The 25,715-nt window shown below is 40.6% G+C and overlaps 2 protein-coding genes across 15 annotated transcripts; one reads left to right on the forward strand and one right to left on the reverse strand.

The window, feature by feature from the left end:
* Positions 1 to 906: 906 nt before the first annotated feature.
* Positions 907 to 12,708, forward strand: LOC148697461 (uncharacterized). Its single transcript, XM_088691930.1, has 3 exons — positions 907 to 3,853; positions 4,487 to 6,036; positions 12,670 to 12,708. Exons 1-3 carry the CDS (start codon positions 961 to 963, stop codon positions 12,706 to 12,708), a joined length of 4,482 nt encoding a protein of 1,493 aa, XP_088548056.1. The 5' UTR covers positions 907 to 960.
* Positions 12,709 to 19,709: 7,001 nt separating this feature from the next.
* Positions 19,710 to 24,555, reverse strand: LOC137722996 (protein PTST homolog 3, chloroplastic). Of its 14 annotated transcripts, none has more exons than XM_068462142.2 (13): positions 24,256 to 24,555; positions 24,070 to 24,183; positions 23,584 to 23,669; positions 22,736 to 23,416; positions 22,207 to 22,378; positions 21,875 to 21,938; positions 21,739 to 21,789; positions 21,602 to 21,655; positions 21,296 to 21,415; positions 20,751 to 20,869; positions 20,439 to 20,490; positions 20,199 to 20,338; positions 19,710 to 20,023 (listed from the first exon to the last, which is right to left on the reverse strand). In XM_068462142.2, the coding sequence occupies exons 1-12, from the start codon at positions 24,423 to 24,425 to the stop codon at positions 20,240 to 20,242; spliced, it is 1,782 nt and encodes a 593-aa protein (XP_068318243.1). In that variant the 5' UTR covers positions 24,426 to 24,555; the 3' UTR covers positions 19,710 to 20,023; positions 20,199 to 20,239. The 14 variants fall into 14 exon arrangements, 11 of the variants coding, with proteins under 11 accessions (XP_068318243.1, XP_088548625.1, XP_088548624.1 ...); XM_088692499.1 differs by having other exon boundaries at positions 23,542 to 23,669; XM_088692498.1 differs by having other exon boundaries at positions 20,202 to 20,338; positions 21,875 to 21,935; positions 23,524 to 23,669.
* Between the last annotated feature and the right edge of the window lie 1,160 nt (positions 24,556 to 25,715).

A 25,715-nucleotide genomic window follows, 5' to 3' on the forward strand; every position in this document is an offset into this window, starting at 1 on the left:
GGCATCATAACCCGAAGTAAGGCAAGAGCTCTTTTTGCTGCGGCTTCCGCCCCTGCATTAACTCTGTCAAAGGAACAAGAGCACTTGAGGTACGAGCCTGTGATCACCTTAGCCTCGCTAAGGGCATTAAAGGGGGAAAGCCCGAGGAAATACTCAGAGTCCCTACTCTCCGACGCTGATTCGAGCGGCAGTACAACCATGCAAGTCATGAACAATGGAGCAACTTCAATCGAGGAGCAGCTAGCTCAGATGAATGAAGCAATCGCAAAGCTCACACGGACTGTGGAAGAGAAGGACTTGCAGATTGCCGCACTTGTCAACCAACTAGATGCGCTGCCCGACGTGAAAGTCGACCCAAATATTGGCCTATTAAAGAAAGAAGACGACGAAGAAGAGGAGCCACCAGTGGAGAAAGTTGAAGAGAAGCCGAAGCTAGACCAAGCAACGGCATTCATGGGATCTCTCTCTATCCAGCAGCTACAGGAGATGATCGCAAGCACTGTCAAGACACAGTACGAAGGAAGCTCGCATGACTCCGCACTGTACTCAAAGCCTTACTCCAAGAAGATTGATGCTTTGAAGATGCCAAGGGGTTATCAGCCCCCAAAATTCATGCAGTTCGATGGAAAAGGCAACCCGAAGCAACATGTCGCCCATTTCATTGAAACTTGCAACAATGCTGGGACAGAAGGAGACTACCTCGTCAAACAGTTCGTGCGTTCACTGAAAAGTAACGCTTTTGACTGGTACACTGACCTCGAACCTGAGTCTATCAACAGTTGGGACCAGCTAGAAAGGGAATTCCTCAACCGTTTCTACAGCACTCGTCGTACTGTAAGCTTGCTAGAGCTGACGAGTACGAAACAGTGGAGAGATGAACCTGTCGTTGACTACATAAATAGATGGCGCTCCTTAAGTCTGGATTGCAAAGATCGGCTTTCTGAAACCTCTGCCATTGAGATGTGCGTTCAAGGCATGCACTGGGGGTTACATTACATCCTCCAAGGCATAAAACCAAGAACATTCGAAGAGCTAGCAACTCGTTCCCACGACATGGAGCTGAGTATCGCTAATCACGGGAAAAAGGAGCCGATTGCTAACTTCAATAAGGATAAAGTATTCGCCCCAAATGTAGACAAGACCGGGAAGAAGCCCGCTAAGGAAGCTTTCACCGTCAACACTACCCCCGTCAAGACCTCCTCAGCGCCCATCAAGACCCCCTCAGCGCCCATCAAGACCTCCTCAGCGCCCATCAAGATCTCCTCCAAGAAGAAAGCGAAGGAGATAAAGACAAGTGAGCCTTCTCGCACCCAAGATAGATACAAGAGCACCTTGAGAGAGTTGGAACAGAAAACGTACCCTTTTCCTGACTCTGACATGGCTGCCATGTTAGATGACTTGCTGGAAAAAAAGGTGATTGAGCTACCCGAATGCAAGCGTCCTGAAGAAATGAATCGCACAAACGATCCTAGGTACTGCAAGTACCATCGTATTGTGAGCCATCCTGTTGGCAAGTGCTTCGTTCTCAAAGAACTCATCATGAAGCTAGCACAACAAGGGCAAATTGAGCTCGACCTTGAGGACACGGCCGCAACGCATACCACTACAATTGTGTTTGGATCGTTTAATCCTGTGCCTCTCCAAACGACACCTGGCCATTCCCGTGAATGCTCAAGTTGCACGGCACCTTCTACACAACCATCACTGGAGAGAAGCGACCAAGATGCACATGCTGATGATGAAGAAGGATGGATGTTGGTAACCTACAAAAAGACAAGGAAACCAAGACCACGAGTCGTACAACCAAAGGTGGAACAAAGAAGAAATCACCACGGCCGCAACCATGCGAAGCCTAAAAGAAACATAAAGCATGATAAGACAACATATGCTGGGGAACCTACGGAGCAGGAGCCACGCATTCCCGTTTCCTTGCATGAATACTTCCCGAATGACTTTTTCCAACAGTGCACTACTGTGGCCTGTCACATGGTTGAAGTAGAAATAGAAAAGCCCTCAAAAGGCAAAGCTATCGCCACTGAGGTAGAAAAGACCCTTACACCTGGAGAAGGTCTGCCAACACACTTTAGCATCGAGGAAGCGTTACCATTGCCAAAAAAGATGCGAAGAGCACTAGCAGCAGTCTTGGCAGGTCCCGACGACCACGAAGTGCAAGAAAGTAACGACGAAGGCTCGAAGCTTCAGCCACATGAATGTGCCACATGTTGTGCCACCCATGACGTAATTAACTTCACTGACGAAGACCTACTGTTAGGATCCAAGCCTCACAACCGTCCTCTCTTCGTCTCCGGGTACATAAGGGAATACAAAGTTAACCGCATGCTTGTGGATGGTGGGTCGGCCATAAACATCATGCCAAAATCAACAATGACCATAATCGGCATCAAGGTGAATGAACTATCCCTGAGCCGTCTGCTGATCCAGGGTTTTAACCAAGGAGGACAAAGGGCGATGGGCATGATCCGAGTAGAGATGACCATGGGTGAGCTCAAATCAAGCACGATATTCCACGTGATTGATGCAAGAACTTCCTACAGCTTGCTCTTAGGAAGACCTTGGATCCACGCAAATGGGGTAGTGCCGTCCACCCTTCACCAATGCCTAAAATTTTACCGAGAAGGAGTGAAGGTGATCCAAGGTGATACCAAGCCATTCACCGAAGCCGAATCACACTTTGCAGATGCCAAGTTCTACATGGATGAAGAGACGGTACCCGAAGCCCTTCCGGAAGAGATCAAATCCACGGGCAGAGCAGCACCTAAAAAGCAGGAGTGGCAAGCCATGCCTAAAAAGCAAAAAGAGCAGGCCGTGCCATCTTTAAGCAAAGATGATGACGAGTTTGCTAAACCTGCAACAACCAAAGGGAGTAGGATGCCGTCAGAAGGACCGAACGCACCCATATTCCGGTATATCCCGATGTCAAGAAGAAAGAATGGTCAATCTCCATTCGAAACTAGAAAAGCCGACACACAGTGGCACACGGATAACGTGAAGTTGCTCAAGACGAATGCAGTTTTGCCTCTAACACAGCTAGGGGGTGCTAAGGCCGCAAGACTACCACAAGGCTTCATAAAAGCTCTACCAAAGAAGGTGGAATCAAGCTTTCTTCCAACCAAGAGGACCGAGGAAGGTTTCGACCCTAACGCCTACAAACTCATGTCAAAGGCCGGGTACGACTTCGCTTCTTCTGCGGTGGCTGGAAAGAAGGTTTCAAACACTGTCAATGACGAAGAACGTAACCTCACCAAAACTCAAAAGAAGTTGAAGGAGCATGGTTACGGAGTTGACAACAACAAAGCCGGACTTGGTTTCACACCAAATGCACCTGTGATGATTTCAAGCCAAGCGAAAAACACTAGCACTCAATATGTCAGCATGAGCATTGAACAAGACCAAGAAGAGCCTAAACCTTCCCCTTGGACGTCGGTCTTCGATAGGATGAGCCAGTCAAGCTCCAGAACTTCAGTGCTTAATCGCATTGGTGGTCAAGACCGAACCTCTGTCTTCAAGAGGCTTAACGCGCCGACATCCCAAAGCTCTGTTTTTGAAAGGTTCTTAAAGCCTAAGAAACAAAGCAACACAGTTATCTCTCCTCTGCGACGATCAGCTTCAGAAAGATTTGAAGATAATGGGAAGCCCTTTGGAAAGAGGAAGACAACACCAAAGGAAGAAAAGCTCAATGGGTTAGGAGAAAAGGACGACGTTCGAAGCTTGATTCCTTCAAGGATGAAGCGCCAAGCAATCCTAGAGGTTGATACAAAAGGACCACTAAAGGTAAGGAGGCGCATCATCGTCCACACTGGCAAATCTTCATGCCAACAAACCCAAGAGAACGGCACTGAAGATGAAATCCCTAAGAAAGATGTCACTTCTGGCTCTTTCGACTCAAAGTCTTCACCTCAACCGCTGGGGGCATGCTCCAAAACCATGTCAGTAAAGTCAAGTGAAGATGAAGGATGGATTCATGTCACTCCGAAGAAACTGCACGAGAAACATATGTCTTGTCCACAAGTTCACCAATCGGAAAGGGGGCAAAGCAGCTACCGTCAACCTTCAAAGCTACATGAAAATGTTGAGGATGATGAAATTACAACACAAAGATCGTTCATGCGGGATCTTTTCTTCCTCGAAGACGTCTTCAATTCCTCGATCAAGGCTCCTTGTTATGAAAATTGTGAGGAATGCATTCCGAAGATCGCTTCGAAGAAATTGGACAAGCAGCAACCATCTTGTCCACAAGTTTATCAGTCGAAAAGAGGGCAAAACAACTCCTGTCAACCTCCAGAACAATGTGAAAGTGTTGGAGATAATGAAATTTCGACACAAAGATCGTCCATCCCCATCACAATGTGCGACCTCTTCCCAGAAGACTTCTTCAATTACTCGGTCAAGGCTCCTTCCTATGAAGATTGCGAGGAACGCCTTTCCCAGAACACCAGACAATCCTTATGCCGACAAGCTCGAGAAGACAGCACCGAAGAGGAGATCCAAGATGTTTTCCACGTCACGGTTCAAGAAGGTAAAGAAGACGAAATCCCCGAGGAAGATGTCACTGCTGCACCACCACAGCTCGAAGACGGAGGGCAAGCCACGATCGATGATCTCAAGGAACTCAACTTAGGTACAAGCAAGGAACCAAAACCTATCTTCGTAAGTTCATTATTAAGTACATATGAGATAGAGGAGTATTATCAGTTGTTGTTAGAGTACAAAGACGTCTTTGCCTGGACCTACAAAGAAATGCCCGGCCTGGACCCTATCATCGCTGTTCATCATCTTGCGGTCAGGCCTGGAACACGGCCGATAAAGCAAACTCAAAGACGCTATCGATCTGAGCTTATCCCACAAATCGAGGTCGAGATCGACAAGCTAATCGAAGCAGGCTTTATTCGAGAAGTGCAATACCCCAAGTGGATCTCCAACATCGTCATTGTCCTTAAAAAATCAGGACAAATACGTGTTTGCGTAGACTTCCGGGACCTCAACGATGCTTGCCCAAAGGATGACTTCCCCTTGCCAATCATTGAAATCATGGTGGATGCAACCACTGGCCATGAGGCATTATCATTCATGGATGGCTCTTCTGGGTACAATCAAATTCGCATGGCCCTCGAAGACGAGGAACTAACAGCCTTTCGTACTCCAAAAGGTATCTACTGCTACAAGGTAATGCCCTTTGGTCTAAAGAACGCTGGAGCTACGTATCAACGCGCAATGCAGAAAATCTTCAATGACATGCTACACAAAAACGTAGAATGTTACGTAGATGATGTGGTGGTTAAGACGAAGAAAAGATCAGAACACTTGAAGGATCTGCGAATAGTGTTCGAAAGGCTGCGAAAATACAACCTCAAGATGAACCCGTTAAAGTGTGCGTTTGGCGTCACTTCTGGAAAATTCCTCGGCTTCATCGTCAAGCACCGTGGTATTGAAGTAGACCAATCAAAGATCAAGGTCATTCAAAGCATGCCCGAGCCAAGAAACCTGCACGAGCTGAAAAGTCTACAAGGACGGCTAGCCTTCATCAGACGCTTCATCTCCAACCTCGCAGGGCGTTGTCAACCGTTTAGTCGCCTTATGAAGAAAGATGTTCCATTCGTATGGGACAAAGCATGTCATAATGCTTTTGAAAGCATAAAGAAATATTTGTCAAGTCCACCTGTCCTGGGGGCACCTGTGCCCGGGAAACCACTCATATTGTATATTGCTGCTCAGGAAAGTTCAATCGGAGCACTCTTGGCGCAAGAGAATGAATCCCAAAAAGAAGGAGCACTTTACTACCTCAGTCGAACTCTCACCGGCGCTGAGTTGAACTATTCCCCAATAGAAAAGATGTGCCTCGCTTTGGTGTTTGCCATTCAGAAACTCAGACATTACATGCATGCTTACACCATCCATTTGGTTGCTAAAGCCGACCCTGTCAAATACGTTATGACTAAGCCAGTCTTGACAGGGCGACTCGCTAAATGGGCTTTGCTTCTTAATCAATATGAGATCATCTACGTCCCAGCTAAAGCTGTCAAGGGACAAGCGCTAGCAGACTTCCTTGCCGATCATCCAATCCCGGCTGATTGGAAAATCTCAGACGACTTGCCTGACGAGGAGGTGTTTTACATCGACATCTTCCCGACATGGACGATGTTCTTCGACGGATTCGCACGAGCAGACGGAGCGGGGGCAGGAGTAGTATTCATGTCACCACAAAGGCACATACTACCTTACTCCTTCCAACTGAATGAGCTATGCTCCAACAATGTTGCTGAGTACCAAGCATTGATCATCGGGCTCCAAATGGCGATCAACATGGAAATCACAGCTCTTGAGGTATATGGCGATTCCAAGCTCATAATCAATCAACTCTTAACTGAGTATGAGGTGAGGAAGGATGATCTCGTCCCATACTTCCGGCTAGCAACCCAACTGCTACAAAAGTTCGAAGCTGTGACACTAGAACATGTGCCAAGAAAGCAAAATCAAATGGCGGACGCTCTCGCCAATCTAGCCTCGAGTATGACACTAGGAAAAGATGAAGTTGCAGACGTGCCAGTTTGCCAAAGATGGGTGATTCCGCTCGTTAATGAAATGTCACTAGATGATACAAATGTCATCTCAGTACTTCCAGTCGATGCTGAAGAGTGGAGACAGCCGCTGATCGACTACTTAGAGCACGGAAAGCTTCCAGATGATCTTAGACACCGTTCCGAAATACGTCGACGAGCACCTCGCTTCCTTTACTACAAAGGAACACTCTACCGACGCTCTTTTGAAGGACTGCTCCTGAGATGCCTAGGTGAGGAAGAAGTTAATCAAGCCATGGAAGAAGCACATTCAGGTGTGTGTGGGGCACATCAATCTGGACCAAAGCTACATTTCCAGCTTAAAAGAATGGGTTACTACTGGCCGAGCATGGTGAAGGACTGCCTGGAACACGCCAAAAGGTGCCAAGCCTGCCAATTCCACGCCAACTTCATACATCAACCGCCTGAACCATTACACCCTACAGTTGCTTCATGGCCGTTCGACGCATGGGGATTGGACGTTGTAGGACCAATTACGCCAAAGTCATCTGCAGGGGAAGCTTACATCCTAGCTGTAACAGATTACTTCTCCAAGTGGGCTGAAGCCATACCTTTAAGGGAAGTAAAAAAGGAAACTGTTGTTCGTTTCATCAAGGAGCATATCATCCATCGATATGGGGTGCCTCGCTACATTATCACTGACAACGGAAAGTAGTTCTCCAACCGACTCGTGGACAAGCTTTGCGACAAATACAAGTTCAAGCAGCACAAGTCTTCCATGTATCATGCTCCGGCCAACGGCCTTGCGGAAGCATTCAACAAGACGCTGTGCAACCTCCTGAAAAAGGTAATCGGCCGAACAAAGAGAGACTAGCATGAAAGAATAAGTGAAGCACTTTGGGCATATAGGACTACACATAGGACTCCTACCCAAGCTACACCTTATTCTCTTGTATATGGCGTAGAAGCTGTTCTACCGCTTGAAAGTCAAATCCCCTCATTAAGGATGGCTATACAAGAAGGCTTGACTGATGAAGAAAATGCAAAGTTGCGCCTTCAGGAGTTGGAAGCGCTGGATGAGAGAAGGCTCGAAGCTCAACAACACTTGGAATGCTACCAAGCACGGTTAGCCAAGGCATTCAACAAGAAAGTCCGCTCAAGGTCTTTCCAAGCCGGAGATCATAACTAAACAAAGACGCGTACACGGCATGGTAAAGGCCCATGCTAGTAAGCACATGTTTAGATCGGCCCAAGACATCTTCAAGCCACTCCCAATAAGACTCATCAAAAACAGCTTCTCCGGTAGTCGACAATGCATCATTCCAAGCCATAGCTCCGCTGCGGATGTGATCTCCGAGAAGCTTAAACGAAGCCGGATGACTGTCACGAGCATGGTGCGAAGGGTTCAAGATAAGAATCCCCGGTGTGCACGCCTCCCTCTCCGTATTTGATCGAACAAAGTTTGCCACCTTCCAAGATACTTCAGAAGACCACGACTTAATATGCATGGAGTTGTCTTTTGTAGGAAGAGCAAGCGCCTTAAGGCCAGTCAGTGGGGCGTAAATCTTCAGCGTTGTTCCCCTATCTTGCGAATCATTTTCCTTCGCGAGAATGGTAATGGTGTTGCTCTTAAAACATTTGAAAAATACCATGACCGCAAAAAAAAAAAAAAAAAAAAAAAAAAAACAGCCACAAAACTTGAACAGCAGGACAACAGACAGTGCAATGGTGTGCAGCGAACAGTGCAGCGATGACGGTGCAGCAAGCAGCAGCAAGAGGCACAACAACGTCACCACCGAGGAAAATTATGATCAAAAGGCACTACACAGCATAAACTCGCTGCAGTCTTTTGCATAACCCCACACGGTCAAAGTGACACACTGCAACAAGCTCCAAGCAGCGGCAAGAGGCACGGCAACGTCACTACCAAGGGAAGACTGTGACCAAAAGGCATTACACAGCAAAATCCCTTTGCAATCTTTGCACAACACCACTCTTTCTACACCACCAATTTACGCGTTCCTGGGTTCTTCGTCGGTTTGGCAGCCTCAGCCTTGCAGATCACCATATAAAAAAATTAATAAAAACAAAAAAAAACAAAAAAATAATAATAAAAAAAAAAACAAAAAAATGCAAGAACAAAATATAAAAGAACAAAATATAAAAGACACAAAGATTTTAACGAGGTTCCTCCACAGTCAGTGTAACTGGAGTACGTCCTCGGAGCAGTAGGAGCTCACCCAATAATCCACTATCAACCAAATGGGAGTTTACAAAGTGTTGGCAATCTCACAGCCCAAATAACCCAATACACCCAAAAGCTCTCACACACCAAAGAAACAAATAGAGGAAGAAATATAATGAATAATTTCTTCTCTATACATATAGCTCAAAGCTATTACAAACAACAACTACTTTGGTAGATGATTACTAACCAAATGAAGCAGCAGCTTCCCTTCTCTATTTGCAGCTTCTTTCTTTTTCTCAGCAGAGTATTGAGCTCTCTCTTCTTCTCTATTTTCTCCAAAACCGAAATGAGCTATCTTCACTTTTCCCTTTGCTTCAAAGGCTATTTAAACCAACGGATGTTGAAGAAAAAAAACAAAAACATTTTCCTGTTTTTCCTCCCCAAAACAAGGAAAGATGTTTCTCCTTTTCTTCCTTTATAATTTTTTATAGCCAAAAGCATTTGCAAGTTGTTGTCTAGCTGAAAGCATAGCCAAGTTGGCCACTTTCCAAAAAAAAAAAAAAAAATCATTTTTTATAGCCAAAAGCATTTGCAAGTTGTTGTCTAGCTGAAAGCATAGCCAAGTTGGCCACTTTCCAAAAAAAAAAAAAATCTTTGGTGGATCAGCGCCACCGAAGGAGAAAAAAAAAAAAAAAAAAAAATCTTAGTGATGTATGTGTTTTATTTGTATTTAACACAATACACTGAATAAAATAAAGCATGTCCATTAATCTCTAAGAAATTACAACTGCGTAAAAAAATAAAAAAAATAAAAAAAAAAAAGATGGAGCTTTCACAAAGGATGTTCACGTGAAGCCCCATTATTTGGCAAAACTCTCGGAGCGGAAGGCATCGGAGCTAGATCATTCGAGGCCACAATACTTGGTGGAACGCTGGATGACCCAAGAAAAAGGTGCCTCTGGAGATAAGCAGCAAGCCTTTGACGGTCACTTTGAATCCGACCTTCAGATTCTTGCAGCTCATCAAGCTTCCTCTTCATGCCCGTCGAATAGTTGTTGGCAAGCACGTGCAAACTTCTATTCTCGTGCTTAAGCTGTTTGATCTCCTGCTTAAGATTTTCCACCTCTGCCATCAACGATTCAACCTGACGGGAGCGAGCAAGTAGGCGTTGGCCCATGTTGGACACAGAGCCCGCACACTGAACACTGAGAGCCAGGGACTCTTGAACGGCCAACTCATCGGACCGTCCTGACAGCAGCCTACTATCTTTTGGAGTGAGGAGGTTCCTAGCTACTATTGTAGCTATTGTGGCGTCCTGCATCACGGAGTCTTCACCTGTAAAAGGACCGTTAGAAGATAAGAAAGAAGGGCGCCATACGTTACCTTGACGCGGCGCGCCCGTATCACTGCTGAGACTCAATTCTAAGCTAAGGTTCGATGGGTTTGCCATTTTTCAAAAGTGTTCAAAGAGAAAGGTGGATGGAGTAAAATCAGAAAGGGCCGAAGACAATTTTCACAAACGGGCAATCTTCAAAGTGTGCATGTTGGAGGTGATCGATACCTCTATAAAAAGCCAAGGCGACACGACCACCGATTCAAAAAACCGGATTTTCCTGCGTGAAGTTCGGCGACGCTTTCGCGGCTTTTCAGTTAACGCGTTCAACTTTGTCAAAAGATCTCTGACAAAGTTGAAAACACGTGAAGGTTATCATCCCAACTACGCGCCTTTGCCAACAAGCGCGGTGATAGAGCCGCACCCGTGACTACTTTTTCGAAGAGGCGCTCGCTCAGAAACCGAAGAGACGCTCGCTCAAAAATTGAAGAGACGTTTGTCGACAAGGGTAAAAGAACAGTACCACCACTTGCTGTTGGGAAATCCCTATATATGTCGACCTTCATCTTTTATGGCAAGACAGACCTGAAGAAAATGCCCAACTCTTTCTCACCTCTGAGGGTGCACTCCCAGCAAAGCCTCTCGAAATACTCAATTTTTTCTTCTTCCCCAAAGAAGATACCAGATATCTGGAGTACAGATGAGCCAGGAGGAGATGGTAGATCGAAGCATGTGGAGACAAGCACAACAAATATATGTGCCGATTCATTCGCCGCTTCTTCAAAAGCAAAAGTATCCCATATCATCAAGGGCGAAAGCAAAGGTATCTCATATCATGCTTTTTCCCTGTCTTTTCCTTTGCCCTTGTTCTCACCTGCCAGGACAAGGACAGAGAAAGCAATATGTCGGAACCTCCACTCAAACTTGCGCTGCCACCAAGAAGTGATGGTCCATTCAAATGCAAGGTTTGCATTCAACTCCTGCATCAGAAGACAAATACTACAAGAGAAGATGCCAAACCTGCATAAGGAAATACCACTTCTGCAAAGGGAGCAAGTAAGGCAAGTGAAAATGATACATCGAAGCATGTGGAGACAAGCACAACAAATATATGTGCTGATTCATTCGCTGCTTCTTTGAAAGCAAAGGTACCTCATATCATGCTTTTTCCCTGTCTTTTCCTTTGTCCTTGTTCTTACTCGCATGGCAAAGTGAAAGAAGCAATCAGCCGGCACTTGGAGTCAGTCTTCCGATCTGGAACCGACTGCCTGGAATCTATTCCCTGGTTGCTTACCTAGCGTTGCTCTCGAGTAGTCATCTTCAACGGTTGATACACTTCCAGATAAGGGACCACTTCTGCAAAGGGGAGCAAGTAAGGCAAGTGAAAATGATACATTGAGGCATGTGGAGACAAGCAACAACTGCATATGCTGAGCTATCCTCTAACCCTCTTCAATACGAATTGGAGAGATTGAACAAAGAAACAGATAAAAGGAGTAAGCTCAGACCTTCGGGGGAGACCAAAAGAATCCTGCTGCCCAGTTCAAGAGTAGCACAAAGGAAAATCAACGATTGGAGGAAACCAGAAAATCTTCCAGTCGAACTCAAGATCAAGCCTCGATGGCCCTTGAAGAAATCTCCAGCCCAGTTCAAGATTAAGCTTGTGGAAAATCAACGATTGGAGGAAACCAGAAAATCTTCCAGTCGAACTCAAGATCAAGCCTCGATGGCCCTTGAAGAAATTTCCAGTCGAACTCAAGATCAAGCCTCGACGGCCCTTGGGTTGACATCTACATTAAGGGACTTCAAAACGCATCTTCTACACGTGACAAGCACATGTCTACGACGCGCCTTGAAGTGGGGGCATTTGTAGACATCAAAATTTCGGTGAAATGAATGTTGACCAATAATTAAAATTTCAACGCTCACGTGTCACATAAATTTTACATGTAGCGTGTGACTCAACAAAAAATCGAAATAAATTGGAAAGGTCATCAAATAGGACACGTGTCAATACCTGGCAGAAATGATTTATTTCATCTGATTATTTAAATCCAAAAATCAAGTTTTGGAATTCTATAAATAGGAAGCCAAGGCATTCATTTCAAGGGGGAGAAAGAAAGGAAGAAAGAAAGAAAGAAGGGAATGTACATCACACCAAAACCTTGAAGCCTCGAAACTCTAAAGCTCTCAAGCAAATCCCGAAGGATCAAGAAAACACTCTTCATTCTTCGTAAAATCCTCCTTCAAGGCCAAGCCCCAACGGCCCTTGAAGAACTCCAACTGACTCAAGATCAAGCCCCGACGGCCCCTTGAAGAAAGTGTTCATCATCCGTTCATCCTAAGATCAAGCCCCAACGGCCCTTTGGATCAACAACCTCAACAAACCCATACACCCATTCTTCAAGATCAAGCCCAACGCCCCTTGAAGATCCGTTCATCAACTGTTCATCCTTAGACCAAGCCCCGACGGCCCTTTGGATCAACAACTCATCCACAAACCTACACCCTACGAAGATAGAATCAGAGGATCAAATTACAAAGAGATTGTAACCCCAAAATCATTAATACAAAATATATTTTGTACACGGTATTCTTGTTTCTTGTTGCAGGAATTTTTCGTGTTTACAGCGATATATGCGTCGTGCTAGTTTTTGGTGCCAAACAAAGACTTTAACCACTTTTATTCTCAACTTTGAGCGACAAAGGTGTTCATTCGTTGCGCAAAACAGCTTTGCAAGATGGAGGTGCACCTTCCTCACGCAAAACTGTTTTGCACAACGTCAGTCTTCGTTGCGCAAAGTCAAAGACTTTTTCCACATTACTTAATCAGTTTGGGAGGCAAAAACTACAAACCCAGTTGCAGCAGCTACCTCCCTCCCCATCTCTCTTCAAAACCATCTCCAATCCCTCTCTTGCTCTTAAATTCATCATACAAATATTTCATCTCTCTTCATCATGCAATCCCTCCCTTGCTCTTAATTTGTTGCAGCTTTCCGAGGCCATGTTGGCCTTGTCTACCAGATCAGGTCTGAATTTATATCAATTCTTTCTGTTTTTTCGAATGCAATCCCTCCCTTGCTCTTAAACATGATGTAAACTGAATTAAACTATAACACCTATATAAGTTTGTGTTTCTTTGGATTGATGATTGCTCTGTAGAATTTGCCTAAAGTTTTTGTCTTGTATATATCAATCTACTTTAGACGTGCATGAGATCTATAAGTTTTTATTGTGTCAGGATTCGTGAGAAAGGCTTCCTACAGGACAAAGGTAGAAATTTGTGGGTTACACCAAATGGAGCACTAAATGCAGGAGCAAGATCCAAAAAAAGGAGACAATCTACACAAGCACAATATCTACAGTAGCGATGGTGCTAAATACATGTCATATGTTAAGGTTGGTGTTCATCTGGTAATTCTGAAACTAAATAAAATTATGAATGGATTATGGTATTTATCTTTTCTTAATTCTTAATTTTTCTTCTTTCTAAGGTCAGAATCAGGTTTTAATGCCTTAATTTGAAGATTTTGGTATTGTAATTAGATTCAATTTGGAAAATTAAATTAGAAATTGGGGGTTTTTGTGTTAAATTGAATTTTAGGGTTAGGATTCAATACTGGCAAAGTCCTTCAATGGTATTGGTGGATTCTTCACCCTCTGCAACTAGTCATAGATCTCACCATATAATTTATCAAAACTCATTTAGTTATAACACACAAAAGAACTTTAAGTCCCGTGTATGAACCTTCATTTGGTCGAAATTGAGAGGCAAAATGGATTCAAAACTTAAAGTTTTGTAATAGTTGAGGAAAGATTTATGGGCAGTCACATTTTTTTATGGTGGTTAACTGCTAATTATGCTATGCACTTGGGTTCTTCTTGTTGCATTGGATGCCTGCATTGATGTCATGGATTCTCAGTGAGGTAGTGAATGAATTGTCTGCATTGTTTTTTCCTATCTTTCTTGGGTAATGACATGAGCTTAACTTCCTTCTAGTTTGTGTACTATGGTTTCTTGCTTTCTCCAACCCTTTAGAGATTTTGCATTTTCTGTAATTTTATTAGATTGGGGAGTTGTTGTAGGATAGTTTTTAGAGTTGTATTGCAATGTTAGAGGTGTATTTTTGGATTTGATTCTAGGGTTCTATCATATAGTGGGTGGACCTTTGGTTCACTAGGTTTTTCATCTCAATTTTAGCTCTTTAATAAAATTCCATTTCTCAAATATGTGGAGTCTGGAAAACACAAGGTAACACTAGTGGATTGAAGAAACTTAGTGGATATTTGTTTTGTTGTCTTATCTTCAATCTGAAGTATGATTGGCAATCGCATGGGATATTTAAATTGTAAGGATCTTTAGCCAACTGCTGGCTAATGAAGAAGTCGACTAACTATGTTGGATGACCTTCCATCCAGAAAACCTTCTGGTTTTGGTTTTTCTCTTTCGACAATGTGTCTAGTCAAGCTCCATTTAATTGGAGTCCCAGGGTCTTAGAGTGAACTAATTTTGGTCAGAGAACTAGGCTATCTAGCCACAGTCTAAGCTTATAGCATGGTAAATTCTAGTATTAGCACTTTCTTGGCATAATTTGATATTATAATCAAAGTTGGTTGAGACCTTCAAGCTTCTTACACATGTTGTCATGATATCCTCAATGAATACCTAAATCTAGAACAAAGTCTCATGAAATTTGAAAATTTTTTAATGTTAGTTTTTGGTTGAAATAGTTCGATACCTCGTAGTGTCAAATTTGTCTTTTTTCAATGCAATAAATCATAAAGAAATCAAATTGATTATTATTAAAGTAAATATAAAGTTAATAGAAAAATTATATATTTTGAGGATGAATTAAGGGGTCTCAGTAGGGCTGTCATTGTCATGCTTCCCGTGCTGTATAATGAGGTGCATAAGGACTGTCTATGTTTGATGATTGATTTGTCCATGTGAGATAGGCCATGATAATTAGGTATAGAATTTAATAACTGCTCTAAGAATATTGTCAAAGTGTTTGAAGATAGCTTTTGGATAAACATCAAGTATATATCTACTTAGAATTGTTTTCTTACATGTATTTTATGACAAATAAAAATATGATCGATTAAATTGATTTTCATCATGTTAACTTGCGTACCCTGTTGTATGGCCACTTTGTTTGCTGCACTTACTTTAATAATAAAAATATAAAATAGAGCTTCATTGCACATAGAGAACGCATCACGATTGCGACCAAAATAATCAAGATACACATAAACGAAACATCTGATCCCATTGGTTTAAAGTATAGTTGACATCTTTAATTAGCATTGTTTCTACCATTGCATTATTGCTTTATATATATGTGAACAAATGCAAGAAAGGATATATTTCGCTGCTAATTGATTAGTTTCAAATGTAAGAAATGATTAGTTTCTAATGTTATATTTTTATGGTTCAAAAAGTCTATAGATGTCGCAGTTGATCACTCGTCGTCGGAATGTGACCAATGCCCCTCCCGCATTATCAGCATCTACTGCTCCAGGCACGAGTGCTCCATTGATTGGGGAGCCTAAACCCCTTACTGAGGCTACTCCTACGACGTCCCAGGTGCCCACATCATCGACGTCATCAATGTCAGTTCAACCGCTCAGAGCATGGTGACCTCACTGGCTCAGCCGCGATCCAGAGCTTTCTAATCACACTTCCTCAACACCCAGAGTCGAGGGTGGGGGCTCCCAGCCAGGTAGTTTTTTCTAATTCTCACTACGTTGTATTTTTTTTTTTTTTCATTTTAAAACTATTATTTTTATGATTGTGAAAATTTGTTGGATTATGAAAATGTGTTGCAGGTTGTGAATTACTGTTATTTAACTGTTTTAATGTTTTGGGAAATGATATACTATTAGGGGAGGTTTTGCCGAATTTTCTTTAGAAATTTAAGCTTAGGGTTTTCACCATTTAAGTTTTTTTGGGCAGCTAAAAAAAACACCAAGGGGGCCCAATCGAATGCTGAAGTCGGCACAAAACATACGTCTGTCCGCCACCTTGATCAAGATTGCATATGACTCGCGACATTGTGGAGTGGTTACCTCACAACAGCATGGCAGCGTCGTTACTAGCAGTGGTTATGTTATTCGGTGGTGTTGTCATGTGTAGTGGGTCTTGGGCAAAAATTCCCAAGGAGACGAATAAACTTGTGTAAGACAAGTTTTCGGTTAGTATATTAATTTTTAGCCTTTATCAAATTTTTAATTTTGTTTACAAATATTATAAACCAAAGTATAGTATCTTAATATTATTAAATTTCTTACTATTATTTTATTGTTTTTCATATTTGTAGGTCAATTATGATCTTCAGGACATATCCCCCGAGGCCATCGCCTACTTAGAGGAGACCTTAGCAACCTGGTACAATCATTCGAAGACTGATCTTCACGCACATTTTAAGCTATGGGATGATCCAGAGATTGCTCGCCTAGAGGGTTGCCCAACCGAGTTGGTGGACCGGCCGGAGAACTGGGAGTGGCTCTGCAAACATTTTACGGACCCAAAATTTGTGGTATGTACACAATATTTTAATAAGAATTTATTAAGGTTTTAGTTATTTTTTTAAGCTTTTTTTAATAATTTCTTTCAAATAGTTGCACTAACATGTATATTGTGTGTTTAACAAAAGAACTTTGTTGCTGGCAAGAAAGTTCGGGAACACTTCTTCACCATTTATGTTCGATGCCCTTTTCATATATGGTTGAGGCGCGACATTAGGTAAAAGTATATTAATTTTGAAATTTTATACAATTTATTTTAATAAGAATTTATTAAGGTTTTAGTTATTTTTTTAAGCTTTTTTTAATAATTTCTTTCAAATAGTTTCACTAACATATATATTGTGTGTTTAACAAAAGAAATTTGTTGCTGGCAAGAAAGTTCGAGAACACTTTCCACCATTTCTATTTGATGCCCTTTTCGTATATGGTTGAGGTGCAACATTAGGTAAAAGTATATTAATTTTGAAATTTTATACAATTTATTTTAATAAGAATTTATTAAGGTTTTAGTTATTTTTTTAAGCTTTTTTTAATAATTTCTTTCAAATAGTTTCACTAACATATATATTGTGTGTTTAACAAAAGAAATTTGTTGCTGGCAAGAAAGTTCAGGAACACTTCTCCACCATTTTTGTTCGATGCCCTTTTCGTATATGGTTGATGCGCGACATTAGGTAAAAGTATATTAATTTTGAAATTTTATACAATTTATTTTTTATTATTGATTAATAAATTTTTCTTAATGTTTTTTTCTTTAGGAGGGTTTTAAGTTCCCATAAATCGACATGTTCAAGGAAGTTTACGTTCGACCCGACGATGAGATCACTGAGCAGCTTCATGTAAGTATATGTAATTGTTAATATTCTTACATTTACGAATTGTTCAAATATTAATTATATTTTGTTATTAAACATTACATGTTTTTTCTTTATTATTATAGGCTGCTATGGTGGAAAAGCGCACTGCTGTTCTCCAAGAATCAGCATCGCAGCTTCCTCCAGAGATCCTGATCGTGGACGTCACTGTACCCAAGGATGCAGGTCTTCAGATCTTGACTGAGGTCCTGGATCAGAAGTTCGGTTGTCGTCATGGCAAGATTGTTTGGTGTATGAGGAAGGCATAGGTTCGTGAGACGGGTGCCTCTTCTTCCAGATCGGCCACAAGACAGGTCAACGCCTTGAAGGAGGAAGTGGCAACCCTAAAAGGTCAGCTTATGGCCCAGGGCGAGCAGATGAGTATGATTGTACAGGCATTACATATGTTCGGCCTCCAAATCCTAATGCCAGCACCTGATACTACTCCACCTTCGACCTCCCAACCAGTTCGCCTAGCCAATACCCAGTAGCCTGATATATCAAACCTAGAAGACTACTTGTTGTAGTTTTTCCTTTTATGTTCGGACATTTTGTATGTACATTTTCATATATTTTATAATTAAATACTTTTTCTTGGTTTATTAATTATTGTTTATAATTTAATTACAATGTTTATAAAAAGAATTAAATAAAAAATATTTTTGCAAAAAAAAAAAAAAAAACAAACAAATAAGGGCTTGTACGACGAAGAAGTAACCTGCGTCACGCAAAGAGTTTTTGCGCGACAACAGAACCTGTGTTGCGCAACGTAGGTTACTTCTTCGTCGTGCAAACCTCTTTTGCGTGACGCATGTTCTTCCGTCTCACAAAGGAGGTTTGTTGACGGAAGTAACCTACGTGGCGCAAAGACATTTTGCGCGACGCAGGTGCTCTCTTCATCACACAAACCCTGCTTTCACTGTCTTTGCGCGACGGTTGGTGTGCGACGCAAGTTTCATTGGGCTAATTTTCAGGCAACGTTTTTTGACGTTGCACGACGAAGGTACCTGCGTCGCCCAAACTATTTTTTGTACTAATGGAAGGAGACACGACTGAGTTAATTGGTATAATATGGGATGGACAGCAACTAGCAACGACATTTCCACATGGTTTCCACACCAACACCTTACAATCTATAAAATCCATCTCTTTACGGACTTTCTGGTCATTGGAGTCTGGCTCTATGATGGGAGGACTTTTGCGTTAGTGTTTCAAATCAATCAAGGAATTAGAAATAAAAAGAATGAAAAATACATCACAACACGTATTAACTTTATATATCACCGCAGTAACGTTCATTATTGACGTAATCTCTAGATAGGCCAATTTCCCAATGCTCCGAGCTTATATTTGTTTTGTACACTATTCATAAAAAAAAACTCCGCCTAAAGTCGTCTAGGCCCCGTCTAGACGCTAGCAGGTTGAAAATCGCCTTAATTAATCCCTAGAGCCTAGGCGCTAGGTTGTTGAAGACCGTCCCCGATTAATCCCTAGGAGTTTGAAAATTAAGAAATAGTGCCTAAACATGCTTGGGCACTCTACCTAGGCCACGACTCTCACTTAGATAAAAAATACGTAATTTTTGTTTGCATTTTATTTTTTTCAATAAATTGTAAAAGACTTGTTGAATACTTAGAAAAAACACATATGATATGCTTGTTCCCCATGTTTTTATTATGTTCTATACTTTATAATCTATATGTCATTCCATTTTGCAATTTATGTATTCCAATGTATTTTTGAAGTATAAGCAAACACAAACACTTATTTATACGATATATAATAAATTTACTTAAATCCGCCTAGGCTCCCACCTAGACGCTAAGGCTCAGCCCGCCGCCTAACTAACACCCAGTGTCTTTTAGAACCTTAGTTTTGTAGCAGTCAAAACCGTTTTCGTATACAGTTGATTGCCCTTAAAAGCTTATAGTGTTGTTCGACAACAAAGCAAATCTTGAAACCTTGCATCTAACTAATGTAGCAATGCGGTTTTGACAGACGACCTGGGAAGTAAGGAGGATAGATTGCGATCCCTTACCCACATCGCTTTGTCCTATTTGGTACATTTGGTAGGCCAGGTGCAATGCTAACAAGCAACTGTCGCCCACCCAAACTCTTCATGCTAGCACTGGTGCCACTTCGGCTTATTGGGATGTTACAACTTACGAGGGTAAAAACCGCAAGGCGTGTCCCTGGACAGCAGGACATTCTGTCGCACATCCCATGGACTCCTCCTCCTCCCCACACTCTGTCGCACATTCAAAAGCAGATACTCAGAAACTAATTTTCTAATTATTTACTTTAAGCCAACTAATATCATAAAGAACAGAGAATCACTTGAAAAGGATTATCAAAACAATCCTACCAGGAAAAAGAAAAAATTAGGAATTGAAATACATGGCGAGTAGCAGATATATATACATTGCGCGGAATAAGACCATATAGATCCTTCACTTTGCCTGCCTGTCTTGTCTTCAATTCACTTTCTTGTTCCGATGGCATAGGCTTAGGCTGCTTCAACTTCACTTTTGCCTCTTTACCTAAACAGCAGGCCAAATAAATAGTAGATAATTTGGCTCCTTGTCTGCAACACATTCAACCTAAATAAGAGTATGATCAACAAAAACAGAAATAAATTTTTTACCAGCTAAGTTAAACAAGCGAGAATCTAAAAATAAATAAATAAACTATCCATTGCAAGAATCATCATTTGCATTTGATTTTGACTGTGGAAGTGAGACGTATATTTAGTTATATACCACGGTTAAAGGCAGAAAGTGACCTCCCAGCCAGAGCCAATTCATCTGTCAACGCGGAGAATGTTGTTACATATGGTACCCCTGGTAACTGACTCTCTTTGAGGATCAATCTTCCATCGGCCATCAACAATGAATTTTATCTGCAGTTAATATCACATTTTAGATACAGTTATTCAAGGTTCACACTCTCCTTGCCAACGAAAAAACGGTTCATAACGTTTAGCTGCTAGATGTGCACACCTCATATGTCCCTGGATAAAGCCACAGCATTGTTGACCAAAGTTTGGGTTTCCTGCACGAAAATGTAGTCCTGAAGATCAGTAAGCTAATTACTCAACTAATATTTTGAGCATCAAGCATATAAAAAACTTAAATGAAGAAATAGCACAACGATAAAAGGGAAGATTAACAATAACCAACAATAATATGTCAACTGAATATGATGAATCTTCACTCTTTAGGAAAGATAACAAGCAAATTAGGCACAACCGAAGTAACAAGATACAATAAAAGTTTAAAGCCAAATTATACAGAGAAAGAGAGTGTTAACACCTCAAGGGTTCTATGATACTAGATGATGACTCCAGATCCATTTTAATCTGATGATGCCAACCATTGAAGCTACCAGTCACCTCCACAATCTCACCATCTCCCTTGTACTGGATCTCAACCTGATGAGGTCAGGAAATTCTGGTCATCAGGTGTAACATACTTTTAAATTTTAACTACAACCAACAATCTTATCAGTAGTTTCAGTCTCACTCTCTCACTCACTCTCTCTCTATTTCTTTTCTACCCATCACAACCAAAGATCTGTCAATTGCCAACATAGTTTTTAATTATCTCAGAATCAGGAAGTTCAAAACTTCAAACTCTAATTGTAATGTCATACAAATGCTGTCAGTGTATGTATGAGATTTTTTAATTTTTATTCTTGTCAAAAAATGCATGTATGAGAATTTGTTTATGCATGAATGATGAAGAGTCAGCGACGGGCTTTTCATTGCTTAGAAAACATCCTACTCACTGCCAAAATGCTCTAATAGCATAATTACATGTATACAAAAGTACGTCCAGCAAAATGGTAGATGTGATACCTCCACTAATCCTGAAAGGCTTTCTTCAGCAGCAAGTAACTCTGCATCTTTTTCAGAGACAAGCCTTTGTGCTTTGCTGATTGCCATTTCAGCCTTGGTTTGCAAGTTTGACAAAGCAAGCTAAAGGAAGAAGTAAAATGCACTATAATCAGATCAGTGATTATATTGCCATAAAAGTATGAAACTTACACAGAAAAAATTGCATGCAAAAACAAGCAAAATCGGATGCATCATACATATTTCCATGTTGCGATACTGTGAACAAGGTCATGCCGTATAAAGGAACCTCCAAAATAGTTAATATACCTGTTCTTTCTTAATCTGTTCTTTCAACTGTGACAATTCAATCTCCTTCTGATGCTAAGAAAAGGAATATAATCGAAATTATAATCAAATTCAAGTAGAAAGCTCAATGTGTAAGCAGAACTTTACGAGAATAGTACCAGCATAAACTTGAGATGACTAACATCGAGTTCATAGTCTCTTTCATTTGTCTGTAAACCAAAAACACAATAGTAAACGCAATACTGTTGTCAAAGTTGATGTTGCAAGTAACATAGTTTTGAGTTAAGTAATTACCTTAACATCCAAATCCTTGTCATATAGAGAACTTAGCCCTTCAGCTGGTGTACCATCATCCCTACTTTATAAACATAAAAAAGTTCTTTATAAGAATACACTAAAACATTGATGCACTGCAGAAGTTGACAACTACGTCTACATTGTTCAGTCATGCATCAAATTTGAGTTCCAGTTCCGTAAGGTAACCTAACAATTTGGATTCCTAAAATGTCACTCTTTGGGATATTAGAACAAAATGAGGTTGAATAGTAACAACAGTCAGAAAGGAAGGAACAATAATAATTAGAGAAGAAAATACGGAACTTCGAACAGATGTACAAGTTACCAACCTAAGAGAGGGATCAACTGCCATAGTAGATGTTGATGTCCTTTGATTCAATGCCATAGTTGCATCCCTTCCATCAAGCACATTTTTAGAGTGCCCCGAAGTAGGAGTTCTTAATTGAACCTCTTCAGTGTTTCCAAATCTACCTTTGATTTCTTCAGCATTATTTTCAGTTACTATGCCATAGATATTATCAGTATCAAGAAACTCCAAGCAATTATTAAATTTGAAGGAAATGAAGAAATAAAGGAGAAAGAAAAATGAAGGGGAAGCATGTGTGTAGTTACAAATAGCATGAAAGGTAAGCATATTTAGTAACAAATAGCATGAAAGGTAAGCATATATAGTAACAAACAGCATGAAAGATAAGCATACATCAGAATGATTTAGTGCTCAAAAACATCAACAATGACAACAAACAAGAAAAGAATCACCATTGATAGTGCACGTAAACTAAAAATAAATTACGTGAGTTGCTAAACATAATTATATTGTGAAGAAATTTGAAGGAAAGGCATCTTAAGGCAACTTACCTTCAACTGCATCCAAGTCTCCATTCTGCATAAAGTTTGCCACTTTTTCCTCTAAGGATAAATTGGGTGGAGATGGCGGGTAATGGTAATCAGAGTTGTGACTTGATTCAAGATTTGAACTAGAATGGTCTTCCAAACCGGAAACTACAGCTGAAGAGGAATTTTCATCAGTCATACTGTTAACCTTCCCATCCTGACATATATCTAAGACCTTTTCATCCAATGACAAACCATCAGCAGGTTCTACAGGCATGCGAGGACATCCATCAGAGTTCAGATCCAATCCGACATTTGAACTACAAGTATTGGTTTCTTTGATGTGAACAGTGGTTGGCAGGGATACATCATCAGGTTCACCCAAGGATGAAGGGGTGGAAATTTCTGAAGGCGTATTACTATCAATGTCAGAGTTGAAGGGTGGACCAATTTTAGAACTCCTTGATTGGTTTTCCATTACAGAAAATTTGGTTGGCACAGAACCACTTCCATTCACATTATCCACCTTCTCACTATGACCTTCTAAATTATACAAATCAGCTGAAGATTCCACAGTTAAACAACCACTGTCATCACGGCTCGGATCAGGATGAGAAATCAAACTACCAGAATTAGTTTCCAAGACTGAAACTTCACTTGACAAAGAGAAATCCTCAACCGAATCATTCACCTGTTGATCCTGACCTTTTAAATTGTTAAGAGGGTATCAGTAACAGTTGTATATACTATAAAATAAGGTTGCGAACATAAGAATTATACGTTGACCTGTTACATAAGAATTATACGTTGACCTGTTACTATCTTCTTACCAATTGCATCCTGAATTCCAGCAAACCCATTATCAGCCTTACCAATTGTATCTTTTTTGCTTGAGTCCGCAAGAAGCTCTCTTATAAGTTTATATCCTCTCCGTCTGACAATGTTTGCAAGGTCATCCCTGGTTCATTATTTTCGGTATGACAAAAAGCATCAGACTTGATCCAATTTATGGAGTCTCCGAGTCAATACTATATATATATATATATATATATATATATATATATATATATATATATATATATATATATATATATATCAATACATGTATATGTAATATGAAAACTATACTACCCGATACAGCGAAAGTCAAAATTTGTTGAAGAAAACAAAAGTAGCAACAAGCAATCAGCAATCGATGACCGGAACGTTATCAAAACTTCTCAGAAATCAAAGAGGCAATTATAATTCCAACCAAACCCTTCAATTCACAGATAAACCCTAACTAAGCAGCTTGAATCAAATTAAGGGGAGGAAAACAAAACAAAATTTATCAGAATAGTGACCGAAGAAGTTTATACCTTCCGTGCTGCGATAGCTCCTTCAACGACGGAACGTGACATTCTGGAAGTCCGACGGCAGTGAGGAACTGCCGGAGTTCATTGCAGAGCTCGGCATTGCTCTTGACCTTCCTACTGAAATTTCCAAAACGCGAGTGAGAAGAAGTGGATAAATGAAAGAGAAAAGTGGAGGCTGGAAATGCGGACCTGGTTTTCTTCTTGACGGAAGAAGCTTGAAGCGTGAAGTGCCGCGGCTCTGGGCGGCGTTGCTGGGCGGTGAATCTGAGAGTGGATTGGTGTTGGGGGTGGACGAGGAAGAGATTCCTCTGAGAGAAGAGGGAGAGGAAGGCGGGGAGGTGGGAGACGGTGGCCGCCATGGCTCTCTCTCAGTCATCACTCATTAGCTACTCAGTGATGAAGAAGTTGTCAGCGAGCGGGGATTCTTCCAGTAACCATTAGATTTCAGCGACTGGTTTTTTCTTTTTAGTTTTTATTTATTTTATTTCTGGAGATTTTGGAGGACAGTAAAAAATTTATTTTACGGTAAAATGAAGAAAAGTTTATATTAATGTTCATTTTAAAGAAAAATCGTATTTTTATATTAAAAAATTAATTATTTACAATAAATTTACCTTTTATTTTGACGTTATCGTTAAAATTCAAAATTTTCAAACATTTTCATTAATTTTCTTTAAAATAAAAAAGCGGTAAATTTTGGCCTGCGGCAGAATCCAACGAAATGTTGCAAGGACCAAATAACCCGATTAACTTTAGAAGCCCAGTAATAATATGCTTAGTGGCATGACAAAACCTAATTTCAACTTGACGCGTGTTTTAATTATCACAAATTATGAAATTAAAAATTGACTAGTTAATAAAAATAAACAACTAAAAACAATAATAATCATAATAAAATGAACAATAGTATGCTATCCGGACCACTTCTTTCGTGAGCAACTATCACCATTCCAATTTCAAAGGGTAAATTACATTTTAATTGTAACCTTGTATGATATCTTTAAAATATTTCAATTTTATATATTTACTTATTATTTCATTTAAATTCTTACATCCGTTAAAAATTTTGTTAGGTTGTTCGTTAATTGACGACGTGGCAGTTAAATTTGTCCACATTGATTAAAAAAATTATAAAATAAATCAATTAAAAATAAGAAAATAAGCTTTTATGCCAAGTGAGCCCACCCTTCAATCTGCATCTGCATCTCTCTCTAACTCCTTAGAGCCCCACCCTTCAATCTTTATCTTCTTCCCCAACAACCCAATCCTACACGACACGACCCATCAACCACCACCAATTCTTGAATCCACCCTTTGAGCTTTTTTCTTTCTTTTAAAAGCATTAATATTAATTAATTAAAAGCATTAAAAACTATTTAGTACTACAGTCTAGTGGTATTCCTCATCACTTGTAAGTGAGAGGTCTTATGTTCGATGTAAGACATTAGATTGAACATATTTCTTTAATAAGTAATTCATCTTCAAGTTGAATACAATTTTTACATTTCTTCCTTCAACATGCCTTGACTTTAATGTGTTATCTATTGCAATTTAATCTTATAAAACATATGAGGCCATAAAAATACTATACCATCAAATAGTGGATACAAACATGTGAGCAATTGCTAGAGAGTGTGAGTAATGGCGGA

Source organism: Pyrus communis, chromosome 4, assembly GCF_041283825.1.
Source record: "Pyrus communis isolate YQ-2024b chromosome 4, ASM4128382v1, whole genome shotgun sequence".
In the NCBI taxonomy this organism is placed as follows: domain Eukaryota; kingdom Viridiplantae; phylum Streptophyta; class Magnoliopsida; order Rosales; family Rosaceae; genus Pyrus; species Pyrus communis.